The sequence below is a fragment of the Podarcis raffonei genome, chromosome 2 (genome assembly GCF_027172205.1).
Source record: "Podarcis raffonei isolate rPodRaf1 chromosome 2, rPodRaf1.pri, whole genome shotgun sequence".
NCBI lineage: Eukaryota > Metazoa > Chordata > Lepidosauria > Squamata > Lacertidae > Podarcis > Podarcis raffonei.
The window spans coordinates 35,710,953-35,733,677 of NC_070603.1; the positions used below are offsets into that span (position 1 = coordinate 35,710,953).

General features: G+C 42.4%; 2 protein-coding genes across 8 annotated transcripts in view; one reads left to right on the top strand and one right to left on the bottom strand.

Moving 5' to 3' along the window:
* RECQL5 (RecQ like helicase 5) overlaps positions 1–9,891 on the bottom strand; it is a 49,908-nt gene extending 40,017 nt beyond the window's left edge. For 2 of the 6 annotated variants that reach the window (XM_053375907.1, XM_053375904.1), the window contains exons 1-8: positions 9,111–9,814; positions 8,837–8,971; positions 6,064–6,185; positions 4,884–5,402; positions 3,276–3,381; positions 1,853–1,964; positions 1,419–1,581; positions 822–907 (exon numbers count right to left, since the gene is read on the bottom strand). In XM_053375907.1, coding sequence (XP_053231882.1) covers positions 822–907; positions 1,419–1,581; positions 1,853–1,964; positions 3,276–3,381; positions 4,884–5,402; positions 6,064–6,185; positions 8,837–8,957 — 1,229 coding nt within the window. In that variant the 5' untranslated portion in view covers positions 8,958–8,971; positions 9,111–9,814. The other 4 variants (XM_053375906.1, XM_053375909.1, XM_053375908.1 and 1 more) reach the window with 4 other exon arrangements.
* Positions 9,892–9,970: 79 nt separating this feature from the next.
* SAP30BP (SAP30 binding protein) overlaps positions 9,971–22,725 on the top strand; it is a 34,629-nt gene continuing 21,874 nt past the window's right edge. Inside the window, exons 1-3 of one of the 2 annotated variants that reach the window (XM_053375910.1) lie at positions 9,974–10,139; positions 13,336–13,445; positions 17,196–17,243. In XM_053375910.1, coding sequence (XP_053231885.1) covers positions 10,022–10,139; positions 13,336–13,445; positions 17,196–17,243 — 276 coding nt within the window. In that variant the 5' untranslated portion in view covers positions 9,974–10,021. Of the gene's footprint in view, positions 10,140–13,335; positions 13,446–17,195; positions 17,244–22,725 lie in introns of both variants that reach the window. The other variant, XM_053375911.1, reaches the window with a different exon arrangement.

Consider the following 22,725-nt stretch of genomic DNA (forward strand, 5'->3'; position numbering starts at 1 on the left):
TCCTCAGAGAGAAGTCAGAAGTGAAAGCAAAAACAAATGGAAGCAGAGTACAGTAAACATCCGCTCCCATGATTCCAACAGTTGGTGCTGGAATGCATAACACAGACATGTGATGAACCAGTCCTACACAATATCTGCACAGTGAGAGGAATAGAAACCCAACAGGCTGCAGTCAACGAAATAGTTTCGCTAGCAGGAACCAATGCAGTGAGACTCCCCGCCCTCCCCATATCTCTTTGGGAGGTTGGGAGAAACCCCAGAAGAGTGCACAGGGATGGGAGAGAGGAAATTGTTCCGTTTGGCAAGCAGGAGAGCTTGCACTCATGGAACGACCATAATAGTACTGCAATGAATTCCATCCAAAATATCCAACTCTCTAAAGGGCTGACCATTCCAAACTTCTATGCAAAGTTTCACAACCAATGGACCGCCATACATCACAGGAGGGAGCTTCATGACTAAACAATATTCAATTAAAATTATTTCTACATCAAGCCATTAGGTTTCATATTGCCTTTCTTTTCAAAGAAGTTAAAGCTAGTAAGAGGTTCCAAAAATACAGTAATATGTAGAATAGATTTCCTACCAGAAATCTGGTAAACATTCCTACCAGAAATTTCCTACCAGAAACCTTTAGCAGAAATCTGGTAAACATAATACAACATGGGCCATTTGTGCTACCACATACACATAAACCTCCATTATGAGATCAGTCTATCATGCTGCATTTCCACGTCATAAAAAGCAAAGCCCTCAAGATTCCAACCACTAGGAAACAAATATATGTTTCTCCAATCCATCAACTATTAGGATAAACCTACCCCAGTTCTTCAGAAAAGGCCACCATAGCATCAAAGTCTTTCAACATAGCTTTACTGGAGTCTTTCCATCTGGAGCCTCGCTTTTCCTGAAGAAAGGTAAAGACAAATAAGTAAAACCACTTATTTTTAGAAACACTGCATTCAAAAGCGAGCATTCTTTCAGAACTATGCCTCTTTCCTCTAGTTGCATTGTGACACTATAACCAACTATTCAGTCAACTCTGTAGGAGTGCTACACATAGGTAAAACCACAAACTCTTCAGGTGCACCTTTTGTGCACCTCAGTGCAACCAAACCTTAATAGTGCATTTTTCATCCTAGTGTTGCCTCCAGTACTTCTCTAATGCAGCAACAAATGACTCCATATGTAGTCCCTCTGACGTGACAGTAGGGAAATCTAAAGGTCTCTATACTGCCACTTATTTAGTAAAATGTATATCTTCCTCTTAATTAGCATGTGAAAGGACCTCACAAAATTAAAATTACATACAATTACACTACATCCATGCAAAAGCATAATAGATAGTTCACTGTAATCAAAGGACTATTAGCTAAGGCATGTGAACTGCATTGAACCATGTCACACAAGGCTCTCACCTGCAACGTAGCAAGTTCCTTCTTGATCAGGAAGCTGATTTGATCCCTGTCATCCCGTGAGTAATAGAGGCGACAGCTGGATGGCTTTCCATCTCTCCCAGCCCTTCCGGACTCCTGGTAATACCCAGCTATAGACTGTGCAAGATTCCAATGTGCAACAAATCTGCATGGTGTAAGACAATTAAGCTATTACTTTCAAATCCCTATCTGAAGAAAACTAGAACAACAGAGCATACAAATCCAAGACCAACCTAAGCATACAAAAAGGAAAAAGAGAGACCACTCTGTGAGAAGCCCATTTTTTGCTGTTAATTACACCCTTCTATTAAGAGGGACAGGCAAGGAAATATAGTGGTACCAGGTTCTTCCAGATGTTGAGCAAATGTATATTGAACAAACAGTATGCATCACCCATTTGGGATGACTTCACACACCTGACATTAGCTTTGTCAACTCCCATTCCAAAACTGATAGTAGCAACAATAACTGGAACCTTCTCCTCCATCCATTCATTCTGAACCGATGTTCTATCTGCTACTTTCAGTCCTGAGAAGAAGCAAAAGACAAGAGCGATACCAGCAGGAAGAACCTCTGCTCTTTCCAAGGGGCAAACCACACCAGCCTATCAGTCCCTAGTTGTCTTTGAATCCATCTACCTGCCTACTCCTCCTATCCTGTTTTGCCAGCATATGTGAGGGGAACCCAGGACCTAAAACAGAATTCTCATGGTCTGAGAATGGAGTCTAACTCCATAAGCTCCCAAGACTACGTGTACTCAGATCCCCAAACCTCCTTCAGACACAAAAGGGAATAAAAATGTAGTCTGTAAAGAACTGTGCTTAGCAGGGAAGCAATGAGGCTTCCAGTTTGGCCAGGCAGAAGAATTAGAAGTCCTGCTTGGGTCAACAGAGCAGCACCTACAGCCTATGACACTCTAGGACCCAGCTCCTGATGGCAGGGAGCATGTGTTAGAGTATACATTCCAGTTCCTTGCATAGCTGCCTGTGATCCCAACCTAGTACTGACAAGAAGTATCATCTAAAAAGCAGTACAGAACAAGTTTAGAAGCCAAGTATGAGACGTTTTCCCTAGGAACTCATGTGTGGGGAAACTAAAGCAAAGTTGAGTGCAAAGGGCTTCAGGGAAAGTCAATACACCAGAAGTGCTCAATTTAGCAACACTTTTGGCATTAATTCAAACATCCAGTTGCAAGCCAAATAAAAGGGGGAAAGGGAAGAAGGTAGTGGATTGAGATAAGCGTTCAGAAATGGCAGAAGAAACAGGAGGACTAGGAAGGGAAGTGTGGGAGAATCATGAGGCAAAGAAAAGCAAGCCGGAGCAGGAGAAGTTTGGGGGAGGTCCAGGAAAGGAGGAATTACAATAAGAAAGCACATCGAGAAAAGGGACTAGGAGAAAGGGAGCTGGGCTAAAGTTAACTAGGAATAGAAAGGAATGCTGGGGTATGGCAATCATTCACACACATCAGCCTCCCAGGTGCTATGGATTACAACCCCATCATATCTAATCATTGGCCATGCTGAAGAGAGGTGCAGTCCAGAACAGATGCAGGACTTTGCCACTCCCTCTGGCCCTGAATTTTGAGTGACCTGAAATCTTACCCCTGACACAATGATCTGGCAGGATAATAAGGCTCCTGTGCTTTGGAATAGACTCTATTCAGCAAGATCATATCAGTGTGGTACTGAATTTGCATTCTAAAGAACATATTAAAGAAAAACAAGTCAAGACCGGGCTTTACAACCCACAGTATACTGACTGGACCCTGAGGCTAGAATAAGGAACTCTTTTGCATACTAAAGAAATGCTTACGAATCAAAGTAACACAGCTTTTTCTACCTGCATGATATGCCTTGGAGTTGACTCCTCTGTAGCTAAGTTCAACAGCCACTTGTTCACATACTTCTCTCTTCCTGCAGTAGACAATTCCACAGCCTGAGTAGCGCTACACAGGGGGAGGAAGAGTAGGCAACATAAATCAAAGTGTCATAAGGATACCTATTGGTATAGTGCTGGTATAGATCCAAGGTATCAAGAAGAACAAAACAACGGGTGGTATTCAACTGCCACATCCCTGTCAGCAAAAGGATTTCCACTTCTGCAACAGGACTTTCCCTCTCTTCCACACAAACATTCTACACAAACAGAAATCCTTGTGCCGACAGAACAAGAAATTTAGTGCTGTGGTGGATTCCAGCCAGTGGTAATAGCCTTTCATATGCATGCCTTATGATCAGCACTGTACATATTTTATGTATGAATTTTGTAGAAGGGAAGATGCAATCCAATGAAATCAACTCTCTTGAGAATCTCAGATTTAACTCTTCCTCCTCTCCCTTAAAAGAAGTTATTGGGAAATGCTTTAAAAATGTATGAACTACAATGAACACTAAATCCACACAAGGGCTTCTGGTCCTTAAATTCTATGAATGACTCTGACAGATCTCTCAATCCTACCTTCGCAGTGAATGACAGCATTGCTTTACAAGCGAAGCCTCTGGTCCTTGGGATACCAGGCTGCCAAATTAGTGAGGGATTTTGAAGAGATTAACAGGGTAAAGGACGGGCACTTATCCAGTGGGTGCCCTTACAATGCTTGCTGGCTGGAAATGGAGGCTATGGCAGAATTGGACAGTTGCTTCAATTTCCCTGTGCAAGGTGTCCATGAGCCCTTGCTGAGGGACATTATTAAAGAATTTGGCCTGCTAGCCCATTGGCAGAGTTTGGAGTTGGGCTGCCAGGAGAGATGGTGGCTTTCTTCTCTAAAGCACCTCAGTGACTGCAGAGTGAGAGAGCATGCTGAGTGCTGCACATGCCCAGTGTAGTGCCCCGCCCCGCCCCCGTTGCTACTCCCTTTGCCAGTGAGCAGAGCACCACATACAGGAGGCTTGGAGACGTCTACTCACTACTCTTGAGTCTGCTCGCTACTCTGGGCAGCTATCTCCCTCTCTTGATGGGGGATGCAAGGGCCTCAAGGAGATCGTTTGCTACCCTGGGCAGCTGTCCCCTCTCAGCTGGAGGCTGTGCAAACTGGAGGATCATACAGTGCTGGGCACCATCACAACGCCTAATGCTCTAAAAACATTATAATCTCTCCCTGTCCCTGTATATGCCTAAGGTCGATAAGCAACTGCCAAGCAGTAGCCCAGGAGCAACCACATTGCCCTGCTTTTCTCTAGAAGGAAGCCCAAAGCTGGAAGGTTCCTCCTTTCTAGACAAGACAAAGGTTGTTGTTTTTTCCTGATTGGCCTTGCCTCTTTCCCAAGTGGAGTTAACTGCTTACTGTCTGCTCTGCTGATCGAGAATCCCCTTTCATCCATCCACTGCCCCAATAAAATTAAGTTTTAGGAAATATATTCCAATCCACTTAAAACGAAAGCTGCCTAGAGTAAGATAGGCAGGGGAGAAAACTTTAAAAACAAAATGTTTCCTACAGATTTAACTCACCCCAGAGTCATTCTTCTGCCCAAGACACTTCAGACAGAATTGTTTCAGGTTTTCATACGGATCCGTTAAGGTATCTTTATACTGCACATCATAGAACAGGTTGGACCTGAAGCAAGGTGTTTTGAAAGTGGCAACAGGCCTCTTTAGCTTAAGCGATGCAACAATATCATCTTGGACCTGTTTAGTGGCTGTGGCCGTCAGGGCTATGCATGGAGTGTTGGGTATTTGACCGCGCAAAGAGCCAAGTCTCAGGTAGTCTGGTCGGAAGTCGTGCCCCCACTGAGAAACACAGTGAGCCTCATCAACTATTAGGTAGGAAAGGAGGTTTCGAGACACTAGAACCTTCAGGGTAGGCTGAAAGGAAGAAGAAGCTGCCATCTCTGGTGTGATGTAGAGGAGCTTTATCTGAGGCTTGTCACACATCAAGTCAGCTAAGATGGCCTTTTTCTCCTGAGCAGAAATCTTGGAGTTAAGAGAGCTGGCTTTCACTCTGAGCAAGAGCAAATGGTCCACTTGGTCCTGTGAAAGAAAAAAGAGCAAGGTGTTTAGAGGAAAGCATCCTTCTACCAAAATAGCTGTCATGCAGATATATTCCTAATCAATCAGGCTTTACCACCAGCTCTGCAGTTTGCAAAACATCTCCGTGTTATATTTATTTTAAAGACTTAAAATACTGTTCTTTTACAGAAACTGGTTGTAATTAGGCAGCCCAACATAATCAAATGACAAGACTGTCAAGCCTCTAGTCTATTTCATTACCAATGATAATTTCACAATGTCTGGCAATCAATTTGTTTCTCTGAGGTAGTGAAGTTCAAGAAACCATATTAGTTTACTTTAGAGAACAGGGAATTGTGTCAATATACTGCATTTTTATCTGCATAACAGATACATTTTTTAAAAAAACAGAATAACTTTCATCACTCAAGCATCCAATACATTAAGAATATTAGGAATTATTATAAAAAGGATTATTTCTATCAGGTTATAGCACACCACTGAATTATACAATAACATAACTATGATCTGTGTTTGGTCAACTAGACACCACAGATGAGGTGGATTCAGCTAATATGGTACCTATTCTATTTCAATCATCTCAGATTTTACTTTTTTGACCATAAGCAAGACACAACAGGTTCTTCAAGATTCCTTTCTTTCTTACAATAAGAGGTATTACCTGAATCAGTGAAATTAAAGGTGAAATTACAATAGTGATTCCTGTTGCCAGGACTGCTGGAAGCTGGTAGCACAGGGATTTCCCTGCGCCAGTGGGCATGCATACAAAGACATCCTTCTCCCCTGCAAAGGCAACAGTGCAGCAATCAAGGCTTTTTAAAACACAAATATATCTGCATTTCTGGGCTGGGCACATGGACACTAAGTGTTTTGGGGAAAGCTGATAACATTTACAAAATATCTATATAAACATTGTGCTGGCAAGACAATAAATTGATAGTTAACAGAAAAATAGAACACTTGTTACACAGAACCATAGACTGTAGAGTTGGAAGGGACTCCGAGGGTCACCTAGTCCAACACCCTGAAATGCTGGAATCTCAACTAAAGCATCCATAACAGATGGCCATTCAACCGCTGCTTAAAAACCAGGAGAGTCCACCACCTTGAGAGAGTCCATTCCACTGTCAAACAGCTCTTCCTGCCAGAATGTTATTTCTGATGTTGAGTCAGAATCTCCTTTCTCGTAACTTGAAGCCATTGGTTCAGATCCTACCCTCTACCTTGCTCCAGAAAGCCCTGCACTAGAAAAATGCAATGGGTACCCCACTTCTGTTCATAGCCAATAGACTGTGAGGGCCAAGAAAGAAAGGGATGGGAAATGTCCCCTTTCTCAATTTTTCTAGGTTTCCACATCTCTAATGCCCAAGCAGGGGCATATGCCAGCCATCAAATGACAACACAAAACCCAGCTTTGTAGTAGACTATGCCTCAATGCCTCAGCCATACAAATAAACATAATGAAATGGCCAAAATCTGAATGTGGAATGTCTCTTGACTGCCTTTCAGCTCCCAGCTGGAAAGCACAACACCTGTATGGTATATTTGGCTGCTTCTACTTCCCAAGCACCAATGCCAGTGTCAAACAGTGGATCATGCTTTAAGTTTGGGTGCAACTGTTTCAGGTTTAAAGCTTTGCTCAGCTTAAGGCAACTCACTTTCAGACAATATACTGCAAAACATAAACACAATTGACAGTAAATGTCAGTGAACAGAATGAGGCTTACTTCCCAGCAAGCACATTTAGCACCATGATGCAAACCTAATAACCCCCAAAAAACAGGAATTGCCATAACCAAAGCAGTAGATTAGGACACAGTGAATTTAAGAGACTGAGAGTGCAACCCACTCTCAGGTGCAACTCACCTAAGAGATCTACAGCAAACCTTTTTAGAACTAAAATACCCAGCAGATGAAGTTAGACAACAGATCAACAGAGCCAGACAGATACCCAGAGAGAACTTGCTGCAAGACAGACCCAAAAAAGAAAATAACAGAACACCTCTAGTCATCACATACAGCTCCCAAGTTAAAACAGTACAACGCATCATCAGAGATCTACAACCTCTCCTGGACAATGATAGTTCTCTTTTTCAAGCTCTGGGAGGAAGACCTTTCATTGCCTACAGACAGCCACCCAATCTTAAACAACTCCTAACCCACAATAATACTACAACCAGACGTAACACGGACACTGGCACCAGAGCCTGCAATAAACCCAGATGCCAACTTTGCTGCCACATACACCCGGACAACACCATTACTGGCCCCAACAACATCACACATACCATCTCAGGACTATTTAATTGCTCATCGTCTAACATTGTATATGCCATCAAATGCCAACAGTGTCCTTCAGCTCTCTATATTGGACAAACAGGCCAAACCTTACGCCAAAGAATAAACGGACATAAATCGGACATCAAGAATCACAAGACAGAGAAACCAGTAGGAGAACACTTCAATATCCCAGGACATTCTATACAAGATCTCAAAGTAGCTGTTTTACTACAAAGGAATTTCAGAAATAGACTGGAAAGAGAAGCTGCTGAATTGCAACTCATTACCAAACTTAAAACCATGGAGAGACCTGGTCTGAACAAAGACATTGGATTCTTATCTCATTATACATGACAAAGCCATTTTTCACCTCACCCCTTGCTTTTTCCTGTAAGACCTATTGCAGTCGTTAAGAGTCGTCAACAGGCTCATCACAGCTATCTGCCAATCACCCATTCCCACCACCCTTCTGAGTAATACCCCTCCCCACCTTCTCACTATATAGAGGGATCTGGCAACTTCTGTTTCAAGTGTATCTGAAGAAGTGTGCATGCACACGAAAGCTCATACCAAGAACTAACTTAGTTGGTCTTTAAGGTGCTACTGGAAGGGGAAAAAAAATTTTTTTTTTTTTGGAGTGCAACCCATGTTTGCTTGGAAGTATACCTCACTGTTCAATGGAGTTTATTCCCTCGGGCAGCAGCCTTGGGCAAGCATTCACTTGTTCCCTGTAAGATACATTTCACTGAGGAATTTATAATGGATTGTAAATCCTATGCTCCTTTGGGAAGAAGAGTATATAAATAAATAAAGTAGGGTTGGCTAACTTGTGGCCCCACAGGTGCTGTTTGATTTGCAGCTTCTATCAGTAACACCTGGAGGGCCACAGGTCAGCCACCCACCTAAAATTTGACCAGAACACCTTCAGCTATAGGGGAAATATATTTATACAAATTGTATAGCCTTTGTACCATATAGTGTAATTAATGCAAACTCAAAAGCAGAAATCTAATTTCTGTAAGTATCATTTGTCATCATGTTTTTACATTTAGCAGAAATGAAGGAACTGTGGCGTTTTGAATAGTATGTGAAAAAGAAAAGGCAAAATTATTCAACCCTACTACATATTGCAAAAACAGGTATTTGCAATTTACCTTTCACAACAGTTCTGGTTGCACTTTCCTGCAATGAAGTCTTGAAAGTGTCAAATCCAAACACTTTTTTCAGAGTTCGTTGAACTCTATCTTCTAGTCTTGAGGAAGAGCAGTTACTCATCTTATAAGGAGATACTGGAGATAATTCAAAATAGAGATAAGGAGAGGATCGTTGTGCAATTATGATTGTCTGGTACAATCCATCATTTAGCCACAAGGGGCTTCTCAGGGCAGGCAGAGTGGAACAGCCCCATTTAGATATACCCAAACTTACTTATGTCCACACTTTCCTTTTGGCACAAACATCTACATTCAGCTATGTTCTCTAATCCAATTAAACAGAAAGAGTTCTCGAAATGCCTGCGCCATCTGAAAAGCCAAAGATGTAGGCACAGCAGAAGAAGACACTACCTGAAAGCAAAAATACCTCTCCTATCAGAACACACTGCTTCTGATTAGCTGCTGCGAGTCACTTTTGGGCTGGTTTTCTTCGCTCCTACTAATCCTACGGCTGCTTTTAAAGTTATGTTACTTCCTCTGAAGCCTGACCTCAATCCCATTTATACATCTTTTTAACCCAACTCATATGCCAGCTCTTTCAGGGGAAAGAAGCTGAAACAATTCCTAAGCACAAAGGTAAATCAGCTCCCCCCCTTACTGTGTAGCCAGAACACTATGATTCTTAACGACCCTCTTCCTCCTGAATTTTACTAGAGTTGCAAGGCCTTCCCTGACCAGTTTCCGTTTCCTTCATCCCAAATAATGTCCAGCTGCCCAGAACTACTACAGATAAAGCGGGAGAGCGAAAGAGCGGGGACTACGTGGAGAGCCTCAGCCCGGCTTTCGACTTCGCGCGCCCTCCAGTACCCTCCGTCTCAGAGAAGGCAGGCCCCTGGCTCCCAGCTACGCCTCTGTCAGGGCGAGTGTTTTAGTTTTACAACATCGTCCAACGACACTCCTGGGCCCTTCCGAGTCGCCGCTTACCGCCCACCCGCCACCCGCGCGCTCAGGCAGTTTCCGGCAGCGGCACGGATTGGGCGCGCGGCGAGATGACGTCCGCGACGGCTTCCGTTCGGGGGCTATAAGAGCGGTTGCCGCGGCAACAGCATCTCCCCAGCAGCCCGCGTCGTGCGTCACTCGGCCGCGCCGGAAGGCAATTCGCTCGCGACGCTCGGATAGAAGAAAATGGCGGCGGCGAAGAAAAGCGTCCTCTCTTCTTTGGCCGTTTATGCTGAGGATTCCGAGCCCGAATCCGATAGTGAGGCCGGTGGAGCGGCCAGCGAGCGAGGAGCAGGGACGACGGGTGAGGCCTTGGTGGGACTATGGCGGGGCGGGAAGGGAATTAAGGAATGAAGGGTGTTCGGGGATGTCTTTTTTTACGCCGGGGCCTCCACGGAAAGCTGGAGGGGGTCTGTGGTGGGAGGATATTCCCTGCCCCGCCGCTGTTCGATAAAAGGGGGAAATAATCACGCTTCTCTGGGATGATGGAAGACGACGTGGCGTTTCGCCAAGCAGCATCTTCTGCCTAGCGTTACTTTGTGATTAGGGCGTATAGTGAGGCTACAATTCACCTAGAATTTGCGTGCCGGATTTACGTATAAGCTAAGCATGCTATAGCTCAGGGCCCCACTCTCTTGGGCCCCCCAAAAAAAAATTCAAGTAAAAAAACTGGATGTACATTTCCAAAATATAAGATAAAAAACAAATAAAATAAAACCTACATACAGCACAGTGTTTTGTGTTGTGTAGGCTCCTATTATGTGCTAATGGCTTTAGATACTGTTGTAAATAAAAATATGCCCTTTTCCCTTATGGGGTATCCAAGAGCCCATTTAGAGTCCTTACATAGGTTCCCTATTGGTAGGAGAAAATAACAGAGGCCAACCAGAATATATTGAGAAGCAAAGCAGCTAGTAAGCTTGATCTTTATTGATCTGTTGCAACAGGGTGCTCCCCTCACACGCAGGAGAGGAAGAGGACCCCCAAAATTGCTGTGCAAGGGCTTATAAAGACTTTTTGAAATTCCCATCCTGTAGATCAAGACTACCCCCAGAAACATTACACATACATCACAGAAGGGGTGTAACCTAAGACCACCCCTCAGATACATCCCACCTACATCACAGAAATTTAAATGTTGTTTTTCTCTTGTCCTTGTTTATCTCCTGTCTGGCAGGTTACTTGATTGGATTTCCTGGGGAGCCTGGCCATTCTTTTGTAGTGGTAAAATACTTATTTCCTGGGCCAGGTCACAGGCTCACACCTTATTCATATCTTAAATGTGTCCTTAAGACAGGATTTGTGAGGAAAGAGACAATGGGGAGACTTTTCCAGTTTGACCTTGCAGAGAAAACATTTGGTCAGTTTAGGAATCAAAATGGTTCCAGGTTGGCCTTCCTGTGTTGGTCTATGTATGTGCGGTTATGAACATTGCCATATATCTAAGACCGTAAAATCCTATCACAATACCTATTAGGTCCATAAATTATCATATAGCATATATTCAAGACACCAAAAAGTCACAATTTGTTGTTGACAAAGGACAGCTGGACATATAAAGGGTCCCATTACCTTCAGAAGCTTAGGGCCTCATCAAATCTAAATCTGGCCCTGATGTAAATTATTGTTATTCGTTGCTGTATTGTGGCTGGCAGTGGATCCCAAAAGCTTGGGCCATTGGCTCTTGCTTGGCATTAGTGCTTGATATCCTTTTAAACGGAGATGCTTGGCATTAGGCGTTCTACTTATAAAGCATATGTTGCACCACTGATTTATTTCCCCATCCCTAAGCCTACGCAGGACCTTAGTCCCCCCTCCACTGTGATGTCTGCCTTCCAGCCAGTTTTCTTTCTCAGAGGTGTATTTCAAATGCCTGTGATTCAAAACTAGCTTCTGATGTGCAGCAACAGTGGAATCTTTATATGTAAAATGTGCTGTTAGCTTCTTAACAACAACAACCGCAGCTGCAGTGTTTGATTTTATGAAAGCTGTGAATTGTGTGCCCAAATTTGTAATTATTTGGGGCCATCACACAATTTTAAGGACCCCTTGCAGTTGTTTTTGTGTGTGTATGTGTGTTAATTGTTATTAGAATTCTAATGTCTCAAATATAGATTAAATGTTCATAAATGCACAAGGTAACCACGTATATAAACCACATATCTAAAATAGTACAGGACAGCAATCCTGAAGCCATTTTATCCCTTCCAAAAGGGCCTTGTTACGGCTAAAATCTGGGTGCGGGGCTACTCTGCCACCCAGCTCGTCGGACTAAGTCCGCGGGTCCCTGCGGAAGAAAATGAGCTCAGCCGGGCACAGGAGCAAACTGCAGAAGATCCAAGTTTATTGCGCAACAGGTTCAAGACGAGATTGAACAGCGAGAAAGGGGTGACATGAACTTTTGAAACTCCCTCCGTGTCCCAGAATACAGTGCAAAATACATCCCAGTTACATCATGAATACATTAAGGAGAGGTTGGGTTACACCGGATTAACATATGGAGGAGGGAGGGGGGAATATGCAGAGCTGGAGATATGCGCAGATAAGCGCTTCCTGAGTGCCGGTGATGGGAAGACAATGATCCATGTATGCATAGTCTGCCACCTGGCATTGCCCGGAGGAAAGGCTTGGCAGAGCACCTTACTTGAGGGATTATGGAGGACAGGGGAGGTGTCATAGAGTCCTAGAGAAATTGAGCAAATTGGCACGTTGATTTTCTATGGATTTTATAGATTTTAGTCCCTTTTGACATTGACAATTGGGAATAAATGGATATATTGTAGCGAAGAAGAAGGTGAAGAAGACATGCCCCCCCCCTTCCGTAATAGGCCTCAAATATTTCTCTGCAGTTGGAGGGAGTTTTCCAATTGTCTTTTCACCTCCAAATCCAGTTAATAAAACTACCTTTAATGTAGGGGCTTACATCTCCCAGCAAATTCAGTCTGGCAAGAATCTGTTAAGGTGAGCAGACTATCAATAGGTGTAAATTAGTAAAGATATTCGAGAACTATAGTATTTACCAACTCAAAAGGAATGGCCTGGCTACCCAGGCAATGCAATCAGAAAGATGGTATCAGGTACCTTGATAGACAGGAGAGAAGTTGCACTCAGATTTCTGCTGGAGACTGCCTCCTTCTGTGATGTATGTATGATGTTTTTGGGGTGATCTTGGGCTAAGGGGTGTGCAGTTTCAAAATTATTTATAGGGGCTTGCACACCTTTGTTCTGGGTCTCACTTCCATGTGTGGGGGGGTGACTCTGTTGCAGCAGATAATGAAAGATATTCTTTGCTTTCTCCATCTATTCATCTCTGACTGATCATGGACTTAGGGGACTCAGTCCCTTGGGGAGTTGGGCAGCAAAAGCCAACCCCCCTATTTTTCTATAAAAACACATGCTATTGTTAAATCAGTATCACTCTCTTGCATATGTTTCCACTGGGATACCAAATGATCACTAACTTGATTTTTTTATTTTCCTCCTTGTTTTGGATGAGGTAGAAGAAAAAGGAGGTCTGGTGTCAGAAGGCTACGGAGAGGATGACTTCAGTAAAATGGAGGGAGAGGAGGATGGTTATGATGACGATGAAGATGAAAATAGTAGACAATCGGTAGGTATATAATTATATTAATGCTGAGTCTATACAAACTTCTTTTGTGCCTTCCACTTTGTAATAGATTTGCCAGGCTCCTCACCTCTTATTTCTTTCTCTTATTGCTATGTATGTGCTTATAGAGTTATGGCTTAAAATGTCAGAGAGGTAAATCTTAACACATCTGGAAGTATGACTTTTCATAGAACTGTAGAGTTGGAAAGGATAACTGGGGTAATGCTGTCCAACCCCCTGCAAGGCAGGAATCCTTTACCCAAAGTGGTGCTTGAACCCACAACCCTGAGATTAAGAGTCTCCTGCTCTACCAGCAAGCCATCCCTTCAGTCTTATAGTGGGCTCTTTGGCATCCACTTGTTGCAGTAACATTCTCTATGGCTCCTATTTAAGTTGTCAGTTCTTTTACTAAGTGGTCTGTACCCTAGATAAGTTGTAAAAGAAACTTAGTTGTATTTCCTCCCGTCCAGTTTTAAGGAACAACATTATCTCAAATAAGCTGTTAAAATGTATGACGAAAGATGTCTGAGAAGGGTCTGCGGTAGACCTGTAGTCTAAGATATGCTGGAGAGGGTGTTCATTTACATCATATATTTTATTACGATAGTAAATTCCATTTCCTGCACTGTGTGAGAAATGTCTAGTACACAAGAAGATGAAGTGGGGCGCGGAGGAATCTACAATACAGTTTATATTAAAATAGTTGCTTGATGATGTTGGCAATATTAGCATGACAGAGATTTGAAATGTCTTATCATATGCCTGGTTTGTGTGTGTCAGGTTGTAACTGTATAAATTTCATCCTGTAACCTGTCAGAGGGAGAGGACAATTTGCTCCAGTTGTTTTGCAGTAATGGTTTCTTGCTGGGTTAAGATTTTTTAGCATTGTGCTTATCATTATCTGTAAAATTGCTAGAGCAGACACTCAGATGGCATTTTGTAAGAGGTTACTGTGATGAACATTTCTCCAAACTTTTTTTCATTTTATAGTACTCGTTTCACCTTTCACAGCCTTTTCCAACAGAAGTCATGTGCATTTCTGTTTGTTTTTACTAGTTTGCAAGAAGCAAAGTACTACTGCAGTATATGTGGCTTCCTGTCTGCATACGTCTTCCTTTTGTCTGCTGACAACTTTGCATATGTATATTGTTCAGAAATAAAAATTAACAACATTCTTAGAACCAAACACATTAAAAAGTAAATATATTGAGGACAGTTTTTCAGACTATGGTCTAATTCCCTATTTTTCTGTATGGTATTCACTTTAGCTTGAATAACAGTGCCTATAATTGGTATTATTTTACCTGAGAACAAAGCATGTTTGTATTGAGTGGAATTATTATTTAATGTTCTACATAATACAGTAACTAAGCTTTTGTTCTTGTTAAAACTTAGGTAATCCTTTTTATTGGGAATGGGATGAGGGTAAACTACCTTTTTATAGTCTTGGTTGATTTTTCTTTTGGTGTCTGTGAAATGGCAATTGTTCAGTATACAAGTCTCATAGAGAACCTGCTAGGTCTACATCAGTTGTAAAAAGATGCACAAAATGGGTGTGGTAATAATTTTGGTCTCTGTTGCTGAAAGAGAATGGAAACTTTGGGACTTCGTTGAATTGTTCTTTAGCAATTATCAGAACCAACAGATTGGTAACTTCAAGGCAATACTTGTATGCTGATCTTCTTAAATACTGTCTTCCCCATTCTCACATTGATTTCCTCTTCACCAACAATTTGGGTTGTCCTCTTCAGAGGTGTGGATTTTGTTGGTTTAAGAGCATAAGAAGAGCCTGCTGGAATGGGCCAAAGGACCATCTTGTCCAATACAGTGGGCAACCAGATGCCTATAGGAAGCCCACTATCAGAACCTGAGTGCAACAGCACTCTCCTATCCTGAGATTCCTCTGAACTGGTATTCAGAGGTCTACTGCATCTGACACTGGAGGTAGAACATAGCCTTATCCTCCATGAATTTGTCTAATTTTCTAAAGCTATCCAAACTGGTAGCCATCAATGGGGATGTGGGAGCGAGTTCCATTGTTTAGGTATGCACTGTGTGAAAAAGTATTGTCCTGACTCTTCTAAAATTGAGCATCATCCATGAGTGTCATGAGAGGGCAAAAAACTTCTCTGCATCTACTTTCTCCATACTATGCATCATTTTATCAACTTCTTATTCACCTTTTCTCTAGACTAAAAACCCCCATATGTTGTAACCTTTCCTCCATCCCCTTGGTGATGCCCCCCCCTTCTGAACCTTTCTAATATCTTCTTTGAGATAACACAACCAGAACAGGTTTCTCAGCATGGTTGCACCATATAATGAATGGCATTTTGATATTTGCAGTTCCGTGTTCAGTCCCTTTACTAATGATTCTTAACATAGTACTCATCATCTTCTCAACTGTCACACACTGGATTGATGTTTTCACCAAGCTATCCACTACAGCCCCAATGTCTTGTTCTTGGTCAGTCACTGCCAGTTCAGACTCAAAACAAAAAAATTATTTCCTTCCAGTAGCACCTTAAAGACCAACTAAGTTAGTTCTTGGTATGAGCTTTCGTGTGCATGCACACTTCTTCAGATACACTTGAAACAGAAGTTGCCAGATCCCTCTATATAGTGAGAAGGTGGGGAGGGGTATTACTCAGAAGGGTGGTGGGAATGGGTGATTGGCAGATAGCTGTGATGAGCCTGTTGACGACTCTTAACGACTGCAATAGGTCTTACAGGAAAAAGCAAGGGGTGAGAAGGTGAAAAATGGCTTTGTCATGTATAATGAGACTTAAAACCATGGAGAGACCTGGTCTGAACAAAGACATTGGATTCTTATGGCTTTGTCATGTATAATGAGACTTAAAACCATGGAGAGACCTGGTCTGAACAAAGACATTGGATTCTTATGGCTTTGTCATGTATAATGAGACTTAAAACCATGGAGAGACCTGGTCTGAACAAAGACATTGGATTCTTATCTCATTATACATGACAAAGCCATTTTTCACCTTCTCGCCCCTTGCTTTTTCCTGTAAGACCTATTGCAGTCGTTAAGAGTCGTCAACAGGCTCATCACAGCTATCTGCCAATCACCCATTCCCACCACCCTTTGAGTAATACCCCTCCCCACCTTCTCACTATATAGAGGGATCTGGCAACTTCTGTTTCAAGTGTATCTGAAGAAGTGTGCATGCACACGAAAGCTCATACCAAGAACTAACTTAGTTGGTCTTTAAGGTGCTACTGGAAGGAAATAATTTTTTTGTTTTGACTATGGCAGACCAACACGGCTACCTTTCTGTAACTAGTTCAGACTCAGTGAGCATACACTGTGTTTTGGAGGTCACAAAATCAGAGAGGTGTTGATAATTGCTAGCGTGTTTAGATCTCATGTTTATTTGCTCTTTATGAACAGTCTTGGTATAAAAGAGTGGCAGTGAAAAATTTCCGCTTGGCACAAATTTCTTTTTCTATCTGTGCTGGCCTTTTTGTTGTCTGTTTATCGACAAATCAAATGTTATATGGGCATTTGGAATCTACACCGACACCTGTTTGATTAGATGTAGACATGTCTTGTTAATGTCATATTTTATCTGAATTGATGTTTTATCAGAGGGAGGGAAAAGCATTGCAAGAACAGCTCAGCTGAATGCAAAGGTGAAGCTGGGCTATTTAATGCAAGTCCCTTGCTACACATGCAAGAACTTGCTGAGCCCACTCTTTAAAGCTTAATCCTGTAAATTCTTTGTCTTATAGGAAGATGACGATTCAGAGACTGAAAAACCTGAGGCTGATGACCTAAAGGTATTTGGAAGAGTGTTACAATGGGAATACAGTGTACATAGCATGATTAGTTCATCATTTGCCTCTCATATTGTTGACAAGCTGATGCAAAATCTTGTTGTGGGGTCTGTGGGAAGGAACTCTTGAAACACTTAGAAATAGCCCAGATTTTGAAAGGCTACTAAAATGACTTTCCAGAACAAATTAGGTAACTCACTACATTAAGAAATATTTTGCATGGGTTCTGATGGCTATTGGCTGAAAACCTAGTCCATTCAACGAACATATTGTGAATGATCAGATTGCTTTTTGCCATGTGCAAGCATATTTTTCTAAGAGTACATGTGTACTTATTTGAATCTATAGAGTGTTTAATACTGCCTTGTGTTTAATAAATACTGGAGTATGTGGTGAGCCATGCTGCCCAGAAAGTTCTCATGTTGCCACCCTCCAGACCTAATGTGGAGGAACCACATGAAGATGGCCCTCAAATTATGAATGCAGATTCCGGGATGGTTTATATGGGGGAGAAGTGGTCCTTCAGGTATTGCAGTCTTCAGCTGTTTAAGACTTTATAGGTCAAAACCAGATTGGGCCCAAAAAATAATCAGCAGCCAGTGCAGTTGGGCCAGGATTGGTGTAATATGCTCAAACTGTCTCGTCCCAGTGAGCGACACCGGGGATTTGGTCATAGCAACTGATTTTTGGCACGGGGGTGGGGAGTTGTTGTAAATAATTAAGTGCTGCAAAGTAGACTAAGAGGGTGCAACTGGCGTGTGTTCCCCCCTTCCTCCTCTCTCCTGTATGAATTTGCTTATCTTTTCCAATTTTGCCCCAAGTGTAGCATTGCAGTATGTACTGATGCCAGGCAAAGTTCAGAGATGATTTGCAGACCCTGATACAAGCCTGCTGGTTTGTACTAACCTTGGTGAAAATATTAGAGCAAACCAAGGAAAGGAAAAGCAGGAGCAGTTTCACAGTATGCTTCCTGTCTTCTGACCATCATTTAGCAGTGTCTGTGCCGTGTCAGTGTGATCAGCAGCTATCATTGTATGTTGAATTGTGCTGTGGCCAGAATCTTGGGCATTCCTTGCATTGACATGCTAAACTTTATGCTGACTAGGTAAACTATACTGATGGTACACTAATGTAATCTTTTCCACATAAACACTTAAGTTTATTTTGTGATTTTTTTATATATATAAAGCTGCTCATTTACATAATAGTCTAGCATGGTGTTGTCTGCTCTGTCAGTAGTTCTCCAGAGCCTTGGGCAAGCTTCTTTCCCGCTATCCACTTCATTTTTTCTGGAGGGCCAGGAATGGAACCTGGGACCTTTTGCATGACAAGCATGTGCTGCACTACATGTGCCATAAAGATACTACATTGAATGTATGGAAGCATCAACGTTATGCCATACTAGCGGTGTTAGAAACTCAGATATATAAGCTAGGTGCCAAATGGCTCTTTAAACCAGGGTTACAGTCACCAAAAGGGAATGCCTAGTTGCCATTTGGGGGCCTGATGGCTCAAAAGTCTCTTTCCCCCCCAATACAACCTTTTTGGTCCCTGAAATTCATTCTGATTGTGCAGATCAAATATAACGAATAGAATTATACAGGATGTGTTGCTAGTGTATGAAAGCAATCAAGATCCAAAGATCCCCAGGGATGCACCTCCAGGTGGTGATTTCAGGTGCCATCCTGGCACCCAGGAATCTTCACTTGGTCGCAAGTGGCCGATAGCCAAGGGCAAAATGTGCCTAGCGAATATTAAATGCTGTGTACCACATTCCAAAACTACTTCATATGTACAAACAGGCCGTTTAAATGGTCTTGTTTGGCCTCCTACATTCTGTGTAATGTGGTCGTGCAATACTGTTTTTTTCTTCCTGTCATAGCCCCTCACTGAATCAAATACCACTTTTTATAGTTTGTGCATGTGGAGCACTGTGTGTGGCCTTTGAGTTCCTTCTTGTCCTGTAGTTACATCCTAACACTTTCTGGGCTGGTTACCTGATTATGTACTGTTATGCAGTACAACTTAAATGTCTTAACTTGGTTGAGAGCCCTTCCTTATATTCAGAATCACGCTGTCTGTTCAATAGTACACCAGAAGGTGTCACTGTTCTTCCAGGTGGATTTATCAAAGTTAAGCTACTATAGGTTGTATTAAGCTGCTGTGTGTTCATAAAATGTGAACAGTATGTTCCAGTAAGCTTTTCAAGTTCAGACATTGATGTCAAACAGTGATTTCCTCTTAAGCCCCAGGGCAAGGCTAGTTAAAGTAGGCCAGAGTCTTTTTAAAAAAGAGGCTCTGGATACAGCAGAAAGATGTCACAATTCCTTTGACAATATTACCCTGATACAGTAAAAAATGCAGCAGTAATAAACTACATTTGCTGTATAACATCCATTATGTCAATCTGGGGGTGTTATAGAACCATCTTCTCCCTAGATATTACAAACTGCTTTATTAGTGGCATATACCATATTTTTCCGTGTACTAGGCTTCCCCCCTAAAAAATAATGTCAAAAATTAGGGGGTGTCTTATACACGGATAGTGCCAATTGTGGATTTTCTTAAATCTGAGTCCCCAAAAATAGGGGGCATCTTATACATGGGGGTGTCTTATACACAAAAAACTACGGTAATTCTATATTGGCTAAATCTGTCCAGATAAGGGTAGTAAGTGTTGGGTGTATGGCCTGTAATGGGGCTGACTTTATTCATGTATGGTGGAAATGCCCAATTATCAATCTTTTCAGGAAGAAAATTGCATATGTAATTTCTCTCATAATTCATAAGAAGAGTCTTGCTGAATCAGGCCTAAGGCCCATCTGGTTTCTAAATGTTCTCACAGTGGCCAAATGCCTATGACAAAATGCTATGATACACTCCCTGGTTCCCTTTTCCCTGTGGCGCTTCCTTCCCCAGAATAGCAGTGACAATGACCTGTGGTTAATGAAAACTAGGATTCAAAGGTCAGGAAGGTGGGTAGCATTAAAAGGCAAGTTCCAGACTTATTTTACCCCTCAAAAAATCCTGCTATGTTTCCTTAGCTCTGGAAATCTTTGTATCAAGGAAGTAAAGTATTTTCCAGGAGCTTGAATAGATGGTGTGCACGCTCCATATAACGATAGAGAGTTTTGATATCTTGGAAAGAAAAGCTGTATTTTGCTACTAGTGTGTCCTGGGCTAATTAAGAAACTTGCATACAGTTACTTATTTTGCATACTTCTTTTGGTCATAGGAAGGGGAAATGAGCTTTGCCGAGTTCCGAAGCTCCCCTAGAAGAAACACTTTCCCTGTGGCACTTAAGACTTTCCTCATAATTTCAAGTTTGCTTTTACAGCCATAAAGACTATATACTTTTTCATGAAGGTTTGCTTGACCCCCCCCCCTTAGTAAGTATTATCATTTATTTAGAGTATTAAATGAACTGTGCCAATGCAACACTTCCCTGGGTGTAATCCAGTTGTTGCTTTGTGCTCACAAGAGGGGTTTTAATCCAGCTGAGGCTTCAACTAGTGGAAGAGAAAAGGAGTTAATATTTTGACTGTTCATCATGCAACTCTTTGTGCTACCTTCCATTCTGTTCTGGAGGGTCTACCACCCGGAGCTGATTTTTAGTGGGTCCTGGGAAGTGGAATCTTCATGAGTATAAGGGCAGCAATTTGTTTCCACCTCTCCTTTTTAAAGAAATTGTCCCAGTTAGACTTCTGAAAGAATTCCAGTCACTGAATGCATTGAATAAAAAAATCTAAAAAGGTAACAGCGGAATATGCACCTTAAAGTGTATGTCTTGCAGAGGACTCTCCTCAAGGATTCTGTTTCTAAGTTTGAATATAGGTAAACTACAAGAGGTAATGTCAGGGAACTGCCATCGGAGAAGCAGGAGGTGAAGGGGCTCACAGAGGCTGAGAGAGACTATTCAGCTGAGGAGGGAACCAGCAGGGGGAGAGGAGGAGGAGTTCCAAGGGAAAGTGAGTCGGAGGGAGGGCTCAGAGACACTTCCAGCGAAAATAGTGGGGAGGTTTCAGGACCTCCCATAGGGACACCTACTCCTCGCCGGAAACTGTCACGCCCAGAGTCCAGAAGACGCGTTTCCGTTAAGGAACTTTTATGCTGCAAGAAGTTCCGTAAACGCCCACTGTCCGATTCTACGAGCGACTGATGGAGCCATGCTTAAGGAGCTCCGTCGCAGACAGAGGTTTGTGGACTTAGCCAAACTCTGAGGGACTAGGACTTTACGCACAAGCAGCTCATCATCCCATCACAGGTAACAAGTGAGACCATTCCTTCTGGTTAAGTCATCCAGGTAATGTTCACAGAGGAATAATTAACTTTGCCCATGATTACTAATCTGACTATGCTGATATGAGCAAGTTAATACACAGTGCCCTGCCCTTTTCAAGTGAGCCTTTGACACTTGCTTATGTGCTTTAAAACACTTAAAATCCTTTGAGGAGCTCCTTCTCTTTATGCCCCTTTCCAGATTTGGTTAGAATGCTGCCATGTTAGAGTTCTAAATTTAAACAGTGTTGAATTTGCAACACCAAAATACTTTTTCCTGAACATTACTTCCAGTGATACTCTTAAGAAGCCATGTTGACTTCTCACTGTAACTTTGGTATTTGGCTTTAGCTCTGGTGGGAGTTCAGTGTAAGATGTGAAAGATCAGGTTGTTGCGATACCCTCTCTCCTCTTTACCCCCATTCCCAATGGCATGCTGCTTTTGTATAGTACAGTCATGATCTTTGACAAAAAGGCAAGTAGTTTGAACTGTCTCTTGCCCTTTGGAAAGAGCGAAGATTCTCTAGAATCCTTTATTCTGTTGTCGGATCCTGTGCCAAGGACTAAAGTCTGCAAATAATGCATCATAAATTACCACCCCTGGTCTTTAACAGGAAGAGGTATTCAGATGGTTACTTAAAATGCCAAGAGGAATGAGGGGCACAGTGTGAGTCATGCACTGTCTATTGTGAGTCAAGGTTAGAAAACCACTGATAGGCTATAGGGATCACCAACTGCCAGTCTCTGAGTCAAATTATCCTACCAGCTACCAATCCAGGTGCAAGAGGGGTATGGGTGGAAATAGGAGATGTACTAGTAGAACTTTCTAGCAGGTCATTTCTGGGAGTAGGGGTACCACCTTGGCACAACCATTTACTTCTCAAAGTAACCCTCTTAGCAAAAACTAGTTGGTGTCTGGTCTGGAAAGTAACATATGGTTGTCCCTCATGCATCTAAGCCTAATGTAGTGGGTTTGATGGTTAATCCAAACAGGAGCAAAAAAAAAGGAAACCCAGAACAAAGTCTCTGTCTCCTTCATTACTTCTTTCTGCCCAGTTATTTATACTATAAAAGTGAATGAGGGAATGAAACTTCCTAGGACCTTTGTAGAACAGCTTTGGTTAGCTGTTTGGAAGATGAGACATGTCCATTACGTGTCTGCTTGTTCTTCCCACAGCAGGAGTGCAAGCTGCAACAAACCCCTGAC